Consider the following 15,609-nt stretch of genomic DNA (forward strand, 5'->3'; position numbering starts at 1 on the left):
ACAGCAAGTACCTAGTGAAAGAAATATGATGGAAAATAAACATTAGTAAATAAAAATATCTGTAGAAGGCAAGATGGTATGCTCATTGCTCATGGTAAAGTAGAATTCGCAGTGAGATGTCGTCGCGACAGCATGTCCTGATCCTCAGCCAAAATATTGTCAATCTATCCAATATCAGCTTCGCGCTCTGGGTTCATCACTGATTTTTGCTGGCTTCAGGTGTTCATCCACCCTGAATATGTCTTTTCAAACGTCGATGCTGCCATTCTCAAGCTTGATCGTCCTATTGCTTATAATTCTTACGTTATCCCCGTTTGTTTGCCTGGAGGTCACCAACCCGCTACTGGGGAACTTTGCTATATAACTGGCTTTGGGAGCACGTGTAAGTACAAAAATGCAACTTTCCTGTTTTGTTTCAAACTGAATTTTGAACTTTCCTGAAGCTTAGCTATTGTTGTGACATATTGTTTTGTTTGTTGGGGTAGACGTTACAACGCAACCACAACGGTGCTAAATTCTACTTTTTTGTAATAAAGCTTTTTTCGGAGCGTCGGCGGCTGTTCTTCAGGAAGCCAGCGTTCCGATCACTGACGATAACATTTGCAAAGAAGCTTACGCAGCGGCAGAGTACCAAGTCAACTCGACGTACCAGATTTGTGCTGGTAGGGAAGAGGGTGGACAAGATGCATGCCAAGGTAATTGTTGGGCCACATCAAATGTAGTTACAGCTTGATGCTGCATGAAATGTCATCCGTTTATAAACCACAAAACATGGAAATTCATCATCATCATTATCATCCAAATTCGTTTATGTTTCATTTGTGAGGGTGACCAATTCTTTTCTTGCAGCGATTGCTTTCACTTCTATTCTCCATCTTGTTCTGTTCATCGCATTTAGATTCGTTCCGACTTTGTCTGCCTCAATCTTTACATGTTCTTTACACGTTCTTTTTGGACATCTTCGATTCCTCGTATCTTCTTCTCATCTACTTTTAAAGTCAATGTCTTTCGAAGAAAACTTCCTTCCTCCCTCCTTTGTACATGTTTATGCCACCTTACTCAGTTTGCCCAGGCAAGTTGTTTAATAGTCTCCCTCATCTCTGTAGCATATCCATTAATTCTTCAGTTATTTTCTCCCTCCTGGTTTTTGCCCCACTTATTGCTCTCACCATTGCCCTTTTCGTTCTTCTCAGAATTGCATGTTCATTCTCTCTTAGCACTCCTGTCTCGCTATCATACAATATTGCAGACCACACACAACTCCGATAGACTTTCCCTTTTATTTTTAACGAAAACTTTTTTAATTATAACATTTCTTCATATTCCCTCAACATTGCCCAACCTTTTTGTCACAGCTGCTTCGCATCCACCACTTCCATTTATTAAATCACCCAAACAATAGACGTTGGTCACTAGCCTATTTCAATTCCATGACAGAAACTTTTTTCGCAATCCACAACTAAATCTTTTTCTTTATCACATTTCCCACAAATAAAACATTTGCCAGTCTTGGTTTAGCTCTCCACGTATAAACACATGGTGCATAAACCCACTTACTAAATACTACACCCATTGCGTTGCATCAAATTTTTCATCACTCTCTTTCCACATAATACGCATGGGTCGACTTTGCTCGTTACAACCTCCCGCTCCACTCACCATCACTTTCGTTTTCGTTTTTTTTTCTGTATTTGCCTTCAAACTCATTGTCTCAAATGCTTCCTTCTTTTTTAAAAACTTTCTAATTCCTCCATACTGTTACGGCCAATCTCTGTACAAATCAAACGTCATATAAAACCGTTCAAGTCTACTGAATATTACGTCATGGAAGTTGCTAGAAAATGTGCCAAAATTGCACCATCGTTCATAGACTTGTGTCAAACTTGTTTGGACTTGTTTGAGCCTGTTTAAACAGGAAATATTACATCAGCTTTAAACACCTGTTGGAATGACTTCATAATTGTCTTTCATTATTGCGTCACAGTACTGCATACGTGAATTTGAGATATTGCTATCTATTCTGGTCATTCGTAAAATGATTGTTTGAAAGTTGGCCGCACATTTAACTGTTGGCTTAGTGCTTGCTAGCTGGACAAAGGTTCCGTCTTTTATCCAAGTAATCTGTTCTGTAGTGACAGTTTTCAGTGGTGTACGCGTTGCACCCCCTCGTTTTTGGTAGCCGTGGGCTAATTTTTACAGAAATACACTGTTTGAAAAGAAGTTCAAGTGTGTGTTTCTTCGGTCATTATATGCAGACGAAAGGATCCGGGAACTTTAAGTTACAATTTTCCCACGAAGAAATTATGGTTTACCGCTGTGACCATAAAAAATAAAAGACGATTTTCTGGCTAGTGTTTGTACGGAAGCACAGGCAAGAAGCAAAAAATAAAAGACGAAGTTAGTTAGTTGGTAGGCCAAGAAGCACTTAGAAGCAAAGAAATAATAAAAGAAGATCTTGTTGGTTGGTAGTCTAAAGAAGCAAAGAAAATTAAAGACATTTCTTCTCAGTTTGGTACAGAAAAAAAATAACTTTGACATTCATTGGCAAGAAAGAAGATTAAAGGCAATCCATCTGTGCTTGAAGATTCAAGTGGAAGAATCCAAGCAAGTTTTGTGGACGTTTGGACTTCACATACTCGTACAGCTACGGTATCGTGCATTTAAATTCTTTTTTGTATTTTTACGGTCTTTACAGTTAAGTTTTTTATAACTACTGTAATTTTGTGTGTTTGTGTAACTTAATTTTTTAATTGTTAAATTTAGCCCTAACATTTAATATGTCTACACTCGGTGGTGACAGGGACTCGACCGCCGTCGACTCGACTGAGTTTAAGCCTGATGATGTTCTTTGCGGTCGGGCAGGCCATTCTGGGGAGGGACCCATTAACGATGAGGCTAAGTCAGTTCGAGAGGCCCGGCATCTTAGACGGGATATTTTGACTCAAATTGGGAAACTTTCTGTAGCCCTAGGTTCTTTGAGTGATAAGCAGGAACTGTTAATTTTTAGATCTAAGTTATCTACTTTAGAAGAGGAATTACGGCATTTCCATGCTCTTTTGAGTAAAATTGTTAACTCTGCAATCTTGGCAGAACTTCGTGATAGGGTAGATCCCGAATTTAACTCGTTAAAAAATAACTTCGAACAAAAAGAAAGTGAGTTCTCAGATAGGTTGGATGCTGACATACATCCTGAGGATAGCGCCTCAAATGTAAGCACTAGGATGTCTGAGAGCTCGTCACGGATAGTTGCACAAATTAACCTACAGTTAAGACGAGAGGAGCTCCAGATCCAAGCTGAGGCCGAAGCAAGAGCTGCTGAGGCCATCGCAAGAGCTGAAGCCATACGAGCTGAGGCTGCCGCGAGAGCTGAGGCCGACGCGAGAGCTGCTGAAGCCATACGAGCTGAGGCTGCCGCGAGAGCTGAGGCCGACGCGAGAGCTGCTGAGGCCGCACGAGCAGAGGCTGCCGCGAGAGCTGAGGCCGAAGCGAGAGCTGCTGAGGCCGCCGCGAGAGCCGAAGCTAGAGCTGCTGAGTTCGCACTCAAAGACGCTCAGTTGAGGGCCGAACAACGTAAAGAGGTAGTTTTAGCTGAATATCGTTCTGAGTTGGGCTCCCGGCGTAGTTCTAGGAAGGGCTCTTCTAGGCATTCCAGAAGTGAACATCAATCACAGTTTAATTTACCTAACCTTTTCCAGACGCCTGTTCAATCCGTAAGTGGACCTGTACAATCCACATGTTTTCCAGCTGTTTCAGGAGGTCTCGGGGCCGCGGCTAAGGGTCTTCCGAAGGCTGTAGAGCCAAGGCCTGCAAATTACAACCGAACTCCTCCCCCAGAGCGTACAGGTCACGGGGCCGCCATTAGCAGTAATGCTTTGCCCCCTTCACAGTTTTCTGCGCCGCTAGTTTTTGATCGCCCAGCTACACGTAATTTGGGTGGTTGTGAGAGGCGTATCGCGTCTCCTGATTTTAACGTGTGTGAGGATCGTGATCGGGCTGTGCATGTGACTGAGCCCACTCAGCCCCTTAAGGGATATAGCTTGTCTTCTCCCGCTAAATCGAGTTCTCAACAGCAGGATTGCTTTTTTGAATACCAAAATAGTAGGACGTTCTTCGATAAGGCGGCCTTGATTGGTTACGATGGTAATAATATGCCATTTGTCTTCTTTAAAAATCGTGTTATGGCCTTGATGGCAGCTTCGCCCTTTAAGGGAACTCGTTTGACTTTGTTGCAAGCAGCTTGTGTTAGAACAGCTGCACAAACGATTGCTAATTTGGTTTCTGACACTCCTGGCTTGTCAGAGGAAGACAGGATAGAAATGTCGTTAGCTCGCTTGTCCCAACGTTTTGGAGTTCGTGGAGGTCTTTTCGCAGAACCAGAAATTAGAAAGTATCGCTATGGTAGCAAATTGACTTCTATCTCTTCCAGTGATTTGAAAGAGTTTAAAGATGAATTGTCGCAGTGTTTGCTTTACGCGAAAGCTTATGGTCAGCGTGATAAATTAGAAGGACGTTTTGTTTTGGATTTGGCTAAGCGACTCCCGTTTGACGCTAAGCAGCGTTATCTTGACTTTTTAGGTGATCAGTATGGTAGCACTGAGGAACCTACTTTTCAGAGTTTGTTTGATTTTGTAGTACGGGAGGAAACGCGCAAGTCGACTGATTTTAGCATTATGCTAATGGGCGATTCTGGTGAGTCGCAGCATTTTAAAAAGTTTGGCAAAGGAAAATTGCCTTCATGTCCGGTTAGGCAGACGTCGGTAAAACCCCATGATAATGTGATTTCAGGGAGTTCGCAGTACTCGACTGCTGTTGGCGCACCGCGCGGCGGTGTGGCCAGACATAGTGACATACCGGCGTGTTTTTGTTGTTCGTCACGTGGTCAAGTTGAATATCATTTTTTGTCTAATTGTAAAGAATTTTTGCGCTTGACACCTAAACGTCGGAGAGATGTCATTGTGAAAGCTGGAAAATGCTTGAACTGTTTGCGCCAGCATATGATTAGAGACTGTAATCATGCAAACAACTGTCGTAAGTGTGGACCTACCAACGATAGGAAACACTATTTTCTTCTGCATGATTTTTATGTGACGTCACGTGATTCTCTGGATTTGGTCGGTAAAGATGATGCTGGTGCCAGAGTTCCTGTGCGTAATGTTAAGATTGGAAATGTTAAAGCAGCCTTTAACCGCGTTACTGCTGCTCGTGTTTTGAATCCAATGACTGGCAAATCGAAGTTGGTGTATTGTCAGCATGATCCTGGTTCGCAGTTGACCTTTGTTTCGAGTGACTTGGTGTGCGAACTTGGTCTTAAACCGTATGATAAAGCGTCGTTTAAAATGGATACTCTGGCTGGTCAGAAACCTACTTGTGCTGACCTTGTTAAACTCAACATCCAGTCGTTAGAGACTGATGAACTGTTTTGTGATATAACCTCGGTGGTTAACCCAGCTTGGGCTGACGATGTTAAGACTTTACCACATAAGCAGGATTTAAGTAGTTTCCGTCATTTTCATGACGTGAATATGTTTCATTTGAATGATTGTAGTACTGTAGATGTACTGATTGGCAATGACAACGCTTATTTGATGTGGGCAAAAGAAGAACGTGTTGGTGAAAATCGCAGTGAACCGCATGCTTTACTCACTCCTCTCGGTTGGTTGGCTTGTGGTGGTAAGTCACCCTTAGTTGAAAGCGTTGCTAAAGTGTGCAGAGTGCAGACGTCTTCAGAGTCGGATGTCATCTCTGGCTTTCAGCGTAAAATTGAGTCTCGCGATATGGAAATAGCAGACCTGAATAAAGTCATTCAGGATTTGACTTTGCAAAATGAAACCTGTGAATTGTCTCGCAATGATATTTTGGCTAGAGAACTTGTCGAACCGAATATTGAGTTGAAAGATGGTCGATTTGAGATACCTGTTCCGTTGAAGGAAGATATTGATCTACCTAACAATTTTGTGTTGGCGTCAGATAGAGCTGCTGCTTTAAGAAAGAAGGCTTTAAAACAACCTGAACTTTGTGATTTCCTTACTGACACCATGAAAGATCTTAAATCTAATGGCTATATTGAGCGTGCTGGTGAAGCAGGAAATGTCAAGGGATTTGAATGGTATTTACCATACTTTGTGACGTCACAATTAAAAAAGCGCATTGTTTACTATGGCAAGTCTGAATTTCGAGGAACTTGTGTTAATGATTTAATGTCTTCTTGTCTTGACTTGTCTGACTTGTTAAACCCTCTGGCAGATGTCTTGGCTAGATTTCGGCTTGAAAGATTTGGTTTCGTGGCCGATATGACCAAATACTTCTTTCACATTTTGGACTCTTCAATTCGTAAGCCCAATTTTATTGAACTGCTTACGTACACCAGTAGTGCCGTTCGGATCGTGAACGAACGCCCTTTGGTACCTTTGAGTGACGATCCTAGGGATTTTACTGTCATCACCCCTGCCTCACTTTTGACCCCATACTTAGACCCATACTGTGCTGTTGGGCAACCACATGATCGTGACCAATTAAGAAGGGATTATCGGTTCAATTTGTCACTTTCTCAGCAGTTTTGGAGTAAATGGATCGATTTTTACTTGCCAGGTCTTCAGGGCCGGAAAAAATGGCTAAAAATGGCCGAGAATTTGGAGCCTGGTCAACTTGTAGTGGTAGGTTCTCTCCAAGACATTGGTAAACGTGGGAAGTATCAACTTGGGAGGGTGCATGAGGTAGTTCCACAAATTAGGAAAGGGAAGCCTGTGGTTCGTAGAGCCAAAGTTGCCGTCTGCAACTATGATGAGAGTACGGGGAAAGTAAAAGTAGACTACGTGTTGAGGGATATTTCGTGCCTCGCCCCCGTAAAGAACACCTAAGTGTTAGGGTTTGAGCCTGGTTTTGTCTGCGGTGGCCGACCCTTGTCTGAGCCCGGAACAGTCGGTTATTATCGCAACTATTGTATATAGCGTCATTTTAGCGTGTACCTATGGTACCAATTTCATGTATCGTGTATTATTTCGTATTGCTGTTCATTCTTTGCATGCCCTTTGTATTTGCGTATTAACTTAAACGTGAGTGATTCAAACAATTTGTGTATCATGTGTTTTTATTCATTGGCTCACGATTGTCCTTCAATTCTTTTTTAGTTATGCCATGTTAGACTGTCATAACTAGGGGCCGCTATGTTACGGCCAATCTCTGTACAAATCAAACGTCATATAAAACCGTTCAAGTCTACTGAATATTACGTCATGGAAGTTGCTAGAAAATGTGCCAAAATTGCACCAGCGTTCATAGACTTGTGTCAAACTTGTTTGGACTTGTTTGGGCCTGTTTAAACAGGAAATATTACATCAGCTTTAAACACCTGTTGGAATGACTTCATAATTGTCTTTCATTATTGCGTCACAGTACTGCATACGTGAATTTGAGATATTGCTATCTATTCTGGTCATTCGTAAAATGATTGTTTGAAAGTTGGCCGCACATTTAACTGTTGGCTTAGTGCTTGCTAGCTGGACAAAGGTTCCGTCTTTTATCCAAGTAATCTGTTCTGTAGTGACAGTTTTCAGTGGTGTACGCGTTGCACCCCCTCGTTTTTGGTAGCCGTGGGCTAATTTTTACAGAAATACACTGTTTGAAAAGAAGTTCAAGTGTGTGTTTCTTCGGTCATTATATGCAGACGAAAGGATCCGGGAACTTTAAGTTACAATTTTCCCACGAAGAAATTATGGTTTACCGCTGTGACCACATACTATCACTGGTCAAGACCAGGTCATCTGCATATATATAAAATTTTCTCAACAAACCCTCCCTTACCCCTTCAGTCACAATATCAATCACGACAGCAAATATAAGAGGGGACAGCATTAATTCTTGGCATGCCCCCGACTTTCACAAAAAATCATTCGAGTATTAACTTGTACCAACTTTTACTTTTGTTCTCGCACCTTTATACATCAACAATCAACATCACTGCCCTTACTAGCACCTCGGCTATCCATACTTTTCACATTGCCCATTCCATCACTTTTCACATTGCCCATTCCATCACTTTTCTTGAGACTCTGTCAAACACCTTCTTCAAGTCAACAAAGCACATGTACAGTTTTTCTCTTTTTCTTTATAGGCCTATGCTTCTTGCATCCTTCTCAAACTAAACAAAGCAGATGTTTATCCCATCCCCGCCATGAACCCGTGTTGCATATTATCTAATTCCACCACATTTCTTAACCGCTTTTCGAATACTCGTTTTACAGTTTTCTTTTGATGATCTGACAATTTCACTCCCCATATGCACTGCAATTTCTTACATACCCTTTTTCCTTAAATAATGGCACAACAATGCTTTCTTTCCACTCCTGTGGCATAGTATAAAATACAAAAACAAAGTAAGTAGGCTAGTAAAGAAAAAGTATTACTAGAAGGTTTGTTTGTTTAAGTGTTGTTTTAATTCTTTAATCCGTGCATTAACCTATTGTATTTTTTAATTACGTTTTACAAATCAATCTGTTTGCTTGTAGATGGCTCCGGCGGCCCATTGGTTTGTCAGCGATGCAATAGTTGCGACTGGTACATTGCTGGAATTGCGTCATTTGAAAGGGACTGTGGTATTTCTGGGAGTTATGGAGTTTACACGCGACTTTCGTACATTGAAGAATGGGTTGCCAATATCACTGGTTCACCATTCGTGCAAAATACTTGCGTCAAGCCAGGTAATAAAAATACAAAATGCAATTTATATTTGATATGCTTATACTCCGTGGCGGCCGTGGCGGCGGCCGTGGCGGCTTATACTGCAGGGCTGCAGCCCACCTGGAAGAAAGAGAAGAGGGGAAATGTGTTCTGTGTTTGTCCGACCCGGTTACTTTTTTCACTTAAGAATTGCGGATCAGAAATTGAAGTATTAAAAGTTTCGTTTGGCAACACGGATTTTGGGCAAACTTCTCTGCAGCCCGAGATTCTTCATTTCAAGTGCTCTGATTGGCTAAAAATTATCCTTGAAGCTCCACCTCTTTTGGCACTTATAACAGCACACAGAAGAGCAATTTTTGAATCTAGTAGGGCTGCATGGAAAACAGCCCCTCCTAACCGAATAACTTTACATACTTTTAAAGTTAGTTTTTATTTTGCAGAGTAGCGGTGAGCCATGAATGTGAAAGTGTTAGCTGTGGAGTTATATGGTATTCAACAGGTTATAAGAAGTGCTAGTCCAGCCTAGGGCACAGGCCCGTAGCCAGCCGGGGGCCAGGGCTTGCCGCCCCTAAAAAAAAGCTTGCCCCCCCCCTGGCAAAACCCCAACATTCTCGAGCAACAGCAACAATTATAATGATTCAATTTTTTCAATCCCCCCCCTTAAAAAAAGTTGTCCCCCCTTGCTCTGCGGTCTGGCTACGACCCTGTTAGGGCATCTCAAAATCACGAGCCTTGTATGCAACGGTTAGGTTAGTTAACTCATGACTAAGCTGAAATACATCAACTTTTCAACAAATTTTGAATACATTTTTTTTTTCAAAATTAAGGGTAAAAACATGCTCAGAACGCACCACATTTAATGTGATTTTTCAAATTTTTCTGGGAGAGACCCCTACGCGAAATCGTTGCCTTTGGTGAACTCAGAGACAGGCTTTTCCCCACGAATTATTTGTAACAGCCTCACTGCTCACAAACAACATTAGCCGCCACTGCTTAAGGCTTATACTCACAGAAATATCTGCATACTACTCACTGACTTGTCGAAACATGTTTTCACTTTGGAAGCTTTAGGCTCACTAAGGATACAGGTTTTCATTTGCAATCTGTATTAGCATCAGGAGCTTATTGATGACCGGGCCAGTCACATTTACCAGTTAAATCTTATTTTTATCTTATTTGATCTTTCCTATTTATTTATTTTATTATTTATTTTTATCATATCTTATTTGCGCTAAGCAAGGTAAGCATTCAAAATGTAATGTAATTAATAGATACGGTAAGTTACTATTTACTACAAAAAGTGATCAATGCCAAGCAAAAACACAAACAGAGCAAAACATAATACAACATACCGTATATAAATCACTGCATACCTTTCATGGCCAGCAAGCTTTGTGTTCTTTTGTATTACAGTACCAGTTTAATCTCATCTTACTTGAATAAAGATTTCCTTGAAGAAACCAAGTAACGATACTGGATATAAACTTGGATTTCGAAATTAGGTTTTCAATGTCTTGTGATGTGAATGTTCTTTGCAGTTTGGGACGATTGGTCAAATTGGGGAGAATGTTCAAGTACTTGTGGAACTGCAACAAGAACACGCGAAAGGAGATGCTTAAATGGAGAGGTTGGAGATCCCGGATGTACCGGACAAGACACTAAAAGTCAACAATGCAACTTGCCAAGTTGTGAGTCCAGGCCACTATCATGAAGTGGATTGACTTGTGTGAATAACTTTCAAGAAATTCTAAAATCCAGCCAAACCCAACTTCATCAGTTTATATCGTTAACGAGTGTTGAAAACCATGTTGTGTGGTAGTGTAGTTTACTTTCGCAATTTAAGTAGAAAAACACTGTTAGGAAAAAGTGATTTTTGATAAAGCATATGTCAATTTATGGAAGAAAAAAATATCACAGACGTCATGAATTCTTTCTTCAACCAGTCAACAAATCAGTTATTTTTAGCATTGATTCAACAGTGTTCTTAACAAATTCAAAAACGACTGATATATTGGCTGGCACGTCTTTAATATTGCCGACCTATCGAAAATTTATGATTAAATCAATCAGTTTGCATTCCTTTTTGCCTTTTCCCAGCAGTTTGAAGGTTTAAGTTCAAAATTACGTTTCTTACTTCGAGTTACCAACCACCTTGTTCTTTCCATTTGTGCAGGTGCAAGGTGGTCAGACTACACTGTCGGTGTGTGCTCTCAAAGCTGTGGAGGAGGTACTCGACTGAACAAGAGAAGTTGCATTCGTGGAAATGTTGGTGACGATGGGTGCCTCGGTGAAGAAACCATGGAAGAGGTAAAAATGTCATGAATGTTAAAAAAGTTATGTGTTAACTGTTTGAAGGTTGGGGGGGGGCTGTCAATTCAACTTTTTTGCATCAACAGTTGTATCTCTAAAACCACTGAGGCTGCGACTATGAGATTTCTTGACTTTTCCTAACTTTCATTCACCTCTATTGAGCTGAAATTTTGAGCGAATAAAGGTTATAAATTGAGAGATATAAGGCATTTCTCAGCACATCCTCTGAAATATTTCATATTCTATTGTTCAAAATTTTCCCACCAGCTGGATGAAAGTAATTAATTTGGCCCATGTCTCGTTAATCCTAACTGCTTCACAGCGTGAAGGAAATTGACAGTATGCGTGGACCTTTTGTTCTCACCACGGCTTATAAGCGACGTCGATACAAGAAAAGCTTCAACTTTGATACGATGAGTTACCGTCGCTTGCGGTTGAAATTGCGTAAAATTAAACATAAGACTTGGTGCCAATGCATCTAGAGCGAGAATAGTTTTTCGCAGACAATTATGTCCTTTCAATCAAACAAAGCATAGGCTACAACGTTATTGCCTACTATAGAAGCTGCTCTGTAACATATTATGATTTTGGTTTCAAATCTTTCCTTTTGTCCGACACACTATCAAAAGCAGAAAAGGCGTAAATGTAGTAAAAACGAAGAATTCTGGCATGCGGAATGTGTTGATGTTGACGACCATGCAACCTCTATTGGGGATTACCAAGGATGACGGCAAAAAGAAGCCAGGCTTGTATAAGCTTTACGACTTCACAAAGGGTGGCACCGATATCATCGACCAAAGGATGGGTTGGTTCATTCACGTGCAAAGCGAAGTCCCCACGGTGGACAACTACTGCGTTTGCTTATTGAGAAGGTGCCAAAGCCACAAAAAATAAACTACCAAAAAACCGTGGCCAATGTCAATGCTGTGAAAAGCCTTTATGCCCTGCACATTCCATACGAGTATGTCAAGTTTGCTTTTGCGCAGAATAAACTATTTGAATGATTGCGGTTTTATAAACTTTGGCTTCAACCACAGCCTAAATAAAACGCGGAGCTCAATGAGAGATTTTCCTTTTTTCCTTTTATTAGACAGATAGCTATTTTTACGTTGATTCAACATATCAAGACGTTGAATACTTGTAAACATGTGCGGTTTTGCAATTAGATTGCTTATCAAAATCATCTATCCTTTTTTGTATAAAAAGTGGGTCATAAAACTAATCGTAATACTCGATGTAAAATTCAGCATTTTTATATGCTGAAACAGTATTGTATTCATATTTTATAAATCCATTTTCTATTTAGAAAATATCAATATAATGCGGTTTGAGCATAGCTGAATTTTAGCACGGATACAACGACTGATTTTATGACTTTTATACAAACAAGGACAGAAGAGAAGTAATCTAATTGCAAACCCGCGCATGTTTACATCGTCTTGCAATGTTGAATCCACGTCGAAATGATTGTATTAGCGTTGTATTCAATTTCTCGTATTATCGAACTGTAAATGTGCAGCCACTTGTAATTTCAATGTGCCTCATTGCATATTCTTAAATATTTCTGAATTTGTGTGTACATAACCTGACAGAACACAGGTTGCTTTACCATTGAATCAAGTTGAAAAACGTTGCTGCAAGAGCCTTGTGCCAATTGCTGCAGTCCGGCATTGCTGTAACCAAATCAAAATACTTATCAATATTTTGCTGCCAAACTGACATTTTTATCGCATAAACGCCCATTAGGCAAAAAAAAAAAGGCAGCTAATTCTTTGTAAAGTATTTCTCCAGGTTCACAATGATTTGACGCATAATAAATACTACTTTGAATAAATCTAAATATTGTTTGGATTTTAGTGTGTGGCATATGAATCTTAGAGAGCTTATTGAATCCACAAGAAAATGACCCGAGGCATTACAGATTTTCCTTTTGATGAAAAGCGTTGTGACGTTCTGTTAATTAATGAACCGTAACTGTTTTATTTTGAATTTCTTTCTGACTTCTGTTTATGTAAAGCATCATCGACTTTATCGGGTAATCTTACTCCTAGTACTAGCCTTGTATGTAGCCGAGTTCACATTGAACTTACATTGAGAGACGCTGTTGCAACTACAATACATTGCATTTAAACCGCTTTTTTTGTTGCATGATCTTCCATTCGTTTCGTGGATTACATAATAGTATTTGATAAACGCCACCCTGCTTCTTCAGCTGGTCTACATTTGTTAATAAAGCGTAGGAGTTGCTGTTCTTGGAACCGAGGTCACAAGATCATAATCCAAATTGGTGTGACACGCGTTCAGAAATCTCATTACTGCATGTAATTGATGAAGCATTGTTCTTTTAGTCAAGAAGCGAGCTTTATTTTGAGCGTGGGAAAAGTTATTATTTTGCATGAAAAATATAGATTCAAATTGAGATTATGTAAAAAAAATTTAATCACAACATGGCAATGCATGTTCTTCATTACTCTACCAAAAAATAATGTGTAAACTCACGCTACAATTGCTTTAATCGCAAAATAATCCAAAAGTCATAAGTCACCTCAACATTTCAACGTCTATGAGCAGTTCTAAAATTCACATAGGTTTAATTTTCGGATATGCTCAGCGTGAATAATTTTACAAAGTGAATCCCAAAGTTTGAAGCCGTACCTTAAAAAATAACAGAGATATCACTCCTAAAGCATAAGAAGAATCGACAGCCCCCCCCCAAACTGAGCAAGACTCCAGGGAGCCCAACCTCGTAAGGGTTAAAAGGACAATCGTCAAACTGATACAATAATTTTTGTCAACGATTCTTTGATGTAAGTGAAACGCTTAAATTAGAACTTCATTCCTTATCAAAAACTTATCAATTAACATTTTTAGTCATAACAACGACTTTGATGCATGTTTGTGCTGTGAGTGAATTCTGCAAGATGCAATTTAGCCTATTATTGAGGGCTTTTTCAACAACTTTACCTCAGCACTCTCATTGTTCAGAGTTGCAATACGTTTTGTTGCCCCCATTTCGGAGATTACACAGCCTGGTCAGCATGTACGATGACTTGTGGGGCTGGACAACGCATGCGAACAAGGGAATGCATTGTGTGCCAAGACGATGCGGAGGGTGCTTGTGAAGGCCCCAACTTGGATATCGAGGAATGCATCGAAGAAGACTGTGCATGTAAGCAATGCAAACTCTTAAAAAGTCTTATTTCAGTTTTTAATAGTAACTTTTTACTAGTTTTTACTAGTAAATAGCTTCTGCCTAGTTATGTGCATATGCCCAGAAGAGGAGGGTTAATCTTTTTTTTTCAAATTCAACTTTAGCTCTGATTTTAGGATACAGCAGTATCTTCTACTACCTTTGGTAAAAAAAATAATTGAAATTTCCGTCCGTTCAGCACCAGAGTCGAAGGCGAAACCACTCGGCCACTGAATTGTCCAATACAGTGAAGTAAACTTTCAGAAATTTTCCCTTAAATCTACTCACGCACTCCAGAAATGGTTCAGGCTCAGGGAGCCGGAGTTGACACCCTGCGCACTGCCACCATTGCGCCAGTTCATGCTCCAGCAGAATAGTGTGCACCTGTCTGGAGCAGCAGTGCCCACTGCCATCAAATATACACTGCCATAAACGTGACAGGATGCCTGCAACCTACGCTATCGGACAATCTCCCTGTCCTTGCAGGCATCCAATCAGCTGAGCTTCGCCGCGAAGAAGCCATCCTGTCTCTTCTCGCCGCACTACGGACCCCAACCACTTGCTCCACTCAAATCTCTACGAGTCTGCGAGCGTGCAACCCCGGCGACTGAAATCGAGACCCATTTGTACGTTCCGCACAACTCCTGATGAAAACCGCTGAACACCAATACATTAGACTTTCGAAAATAACTGACAGTAATGTTGTCTGCCTCACAAATCACATTACAATTTTGCGGTGAGGTGTTTGCTTTATTTTTTTTTAATAAATAACTTACTTTGCAGTTTACTCCAAATGGACACCATTCTCTGATTGTGACGTGTCTTGCAATGGAGGAATTCGAGTGCGCACAAGGAACTGCCCTCAGCCCAGTCTCTGCCCCCCAGACGAGTACGGTCACGTCACTGAAGAAACCAAGGAATGTAATATAGAGCAGTGTCCCGGGCGATGGAACGATTGGGTGGACATTGGAGAGTGCAGTGTGAGCTGTGGAGTTGGATCTCAGACTCAAGGCCGCACTTGTGAAGGGGGCGTCGCTGGAGGGCCGGGATGTGAGGGCAGCGGTTTAAGGACGGTCGAATGCAGCTATCAAGCTTGTTGGAGCGAATATTCTGATTTTGGTGAATGTTCGGTTCTTTGCGGTGGCGGAACACAATCAAGGACGCGGTAAGCTATTTAAAAACATTGTGCTTTGCTAATATTTGATTCCAATAAGTGATTAACTAACAACATACAACTTAATGTTGAATTATTTGTAAAGCAATATTTGAATAACGAATTAAAGCATGCATTTAAATTTTTCACGATATTTTAGGAGGTATAGGCTACTTTGCGAGTTTCGTTCTAGATTGTAGAAGAAAAGAAAGTTTACTGTATTCACATGCTACAGACTGATAAAATTGGAGTTGCAGTATGTTGTATTATATATTACAAT

The 15,609-nt window shown here is 40.6% G+C and overlaps 1 protein-coding gene across 1 annotated transcript in view; it reads left to right on the forward strand.

Moving 5' to 3' along the window:
• The window catches only part of LOC145772597 (uncharacterized), a 31,654-nt gene extending 16,309 nt beyond the window's left edge, over nt 1-15,345 (forward strand). Inside the window, exons 5-11 of the mRNA XM_082584457.1 lie at nt 220-382; nt 537-695; nt 8,505-8,696; nt 10,215-10,364; nt 10,850-10,983; nt 13,972-14,155; nt 14,960-15,345. Of these exons, the coding sequence (XP_082440583.1) occupies nt 220-382; nt 537-695; nt 8,505-8,696; nt 10,215-10,364; nt 10,850-10,983; nt 13,972-14,155; nt 14,960-15,345 (1,368 nt within the window). The remainder of the gene's footprint in view (nt 1-219; nt 383-536; nt 696-8,504; nt 8,697-10,214; nt 10,365-10,849; nt 10,984-13,971; nt 14,156-14,959) is intronic.
• The last annotated feature ends 264 nt before the right edge of the window (nt 15,346-15,609 follow it).

The sequence above is a fragment of the Aplidium turbinatum genome, chromosome 6 (assembly GCF_918807975.1).
Source record: "Aplidium turbinatum chromosome 6, kaAplTurb1.1, whole genome shotgun sequence".
Taxonomy (NCBI): Eukaryota; Metazoa; Chordata; class Ascidiacea; order Aplousobranchia; family Polyclinidae; genus Aplidium; species Aplidium turbinatum.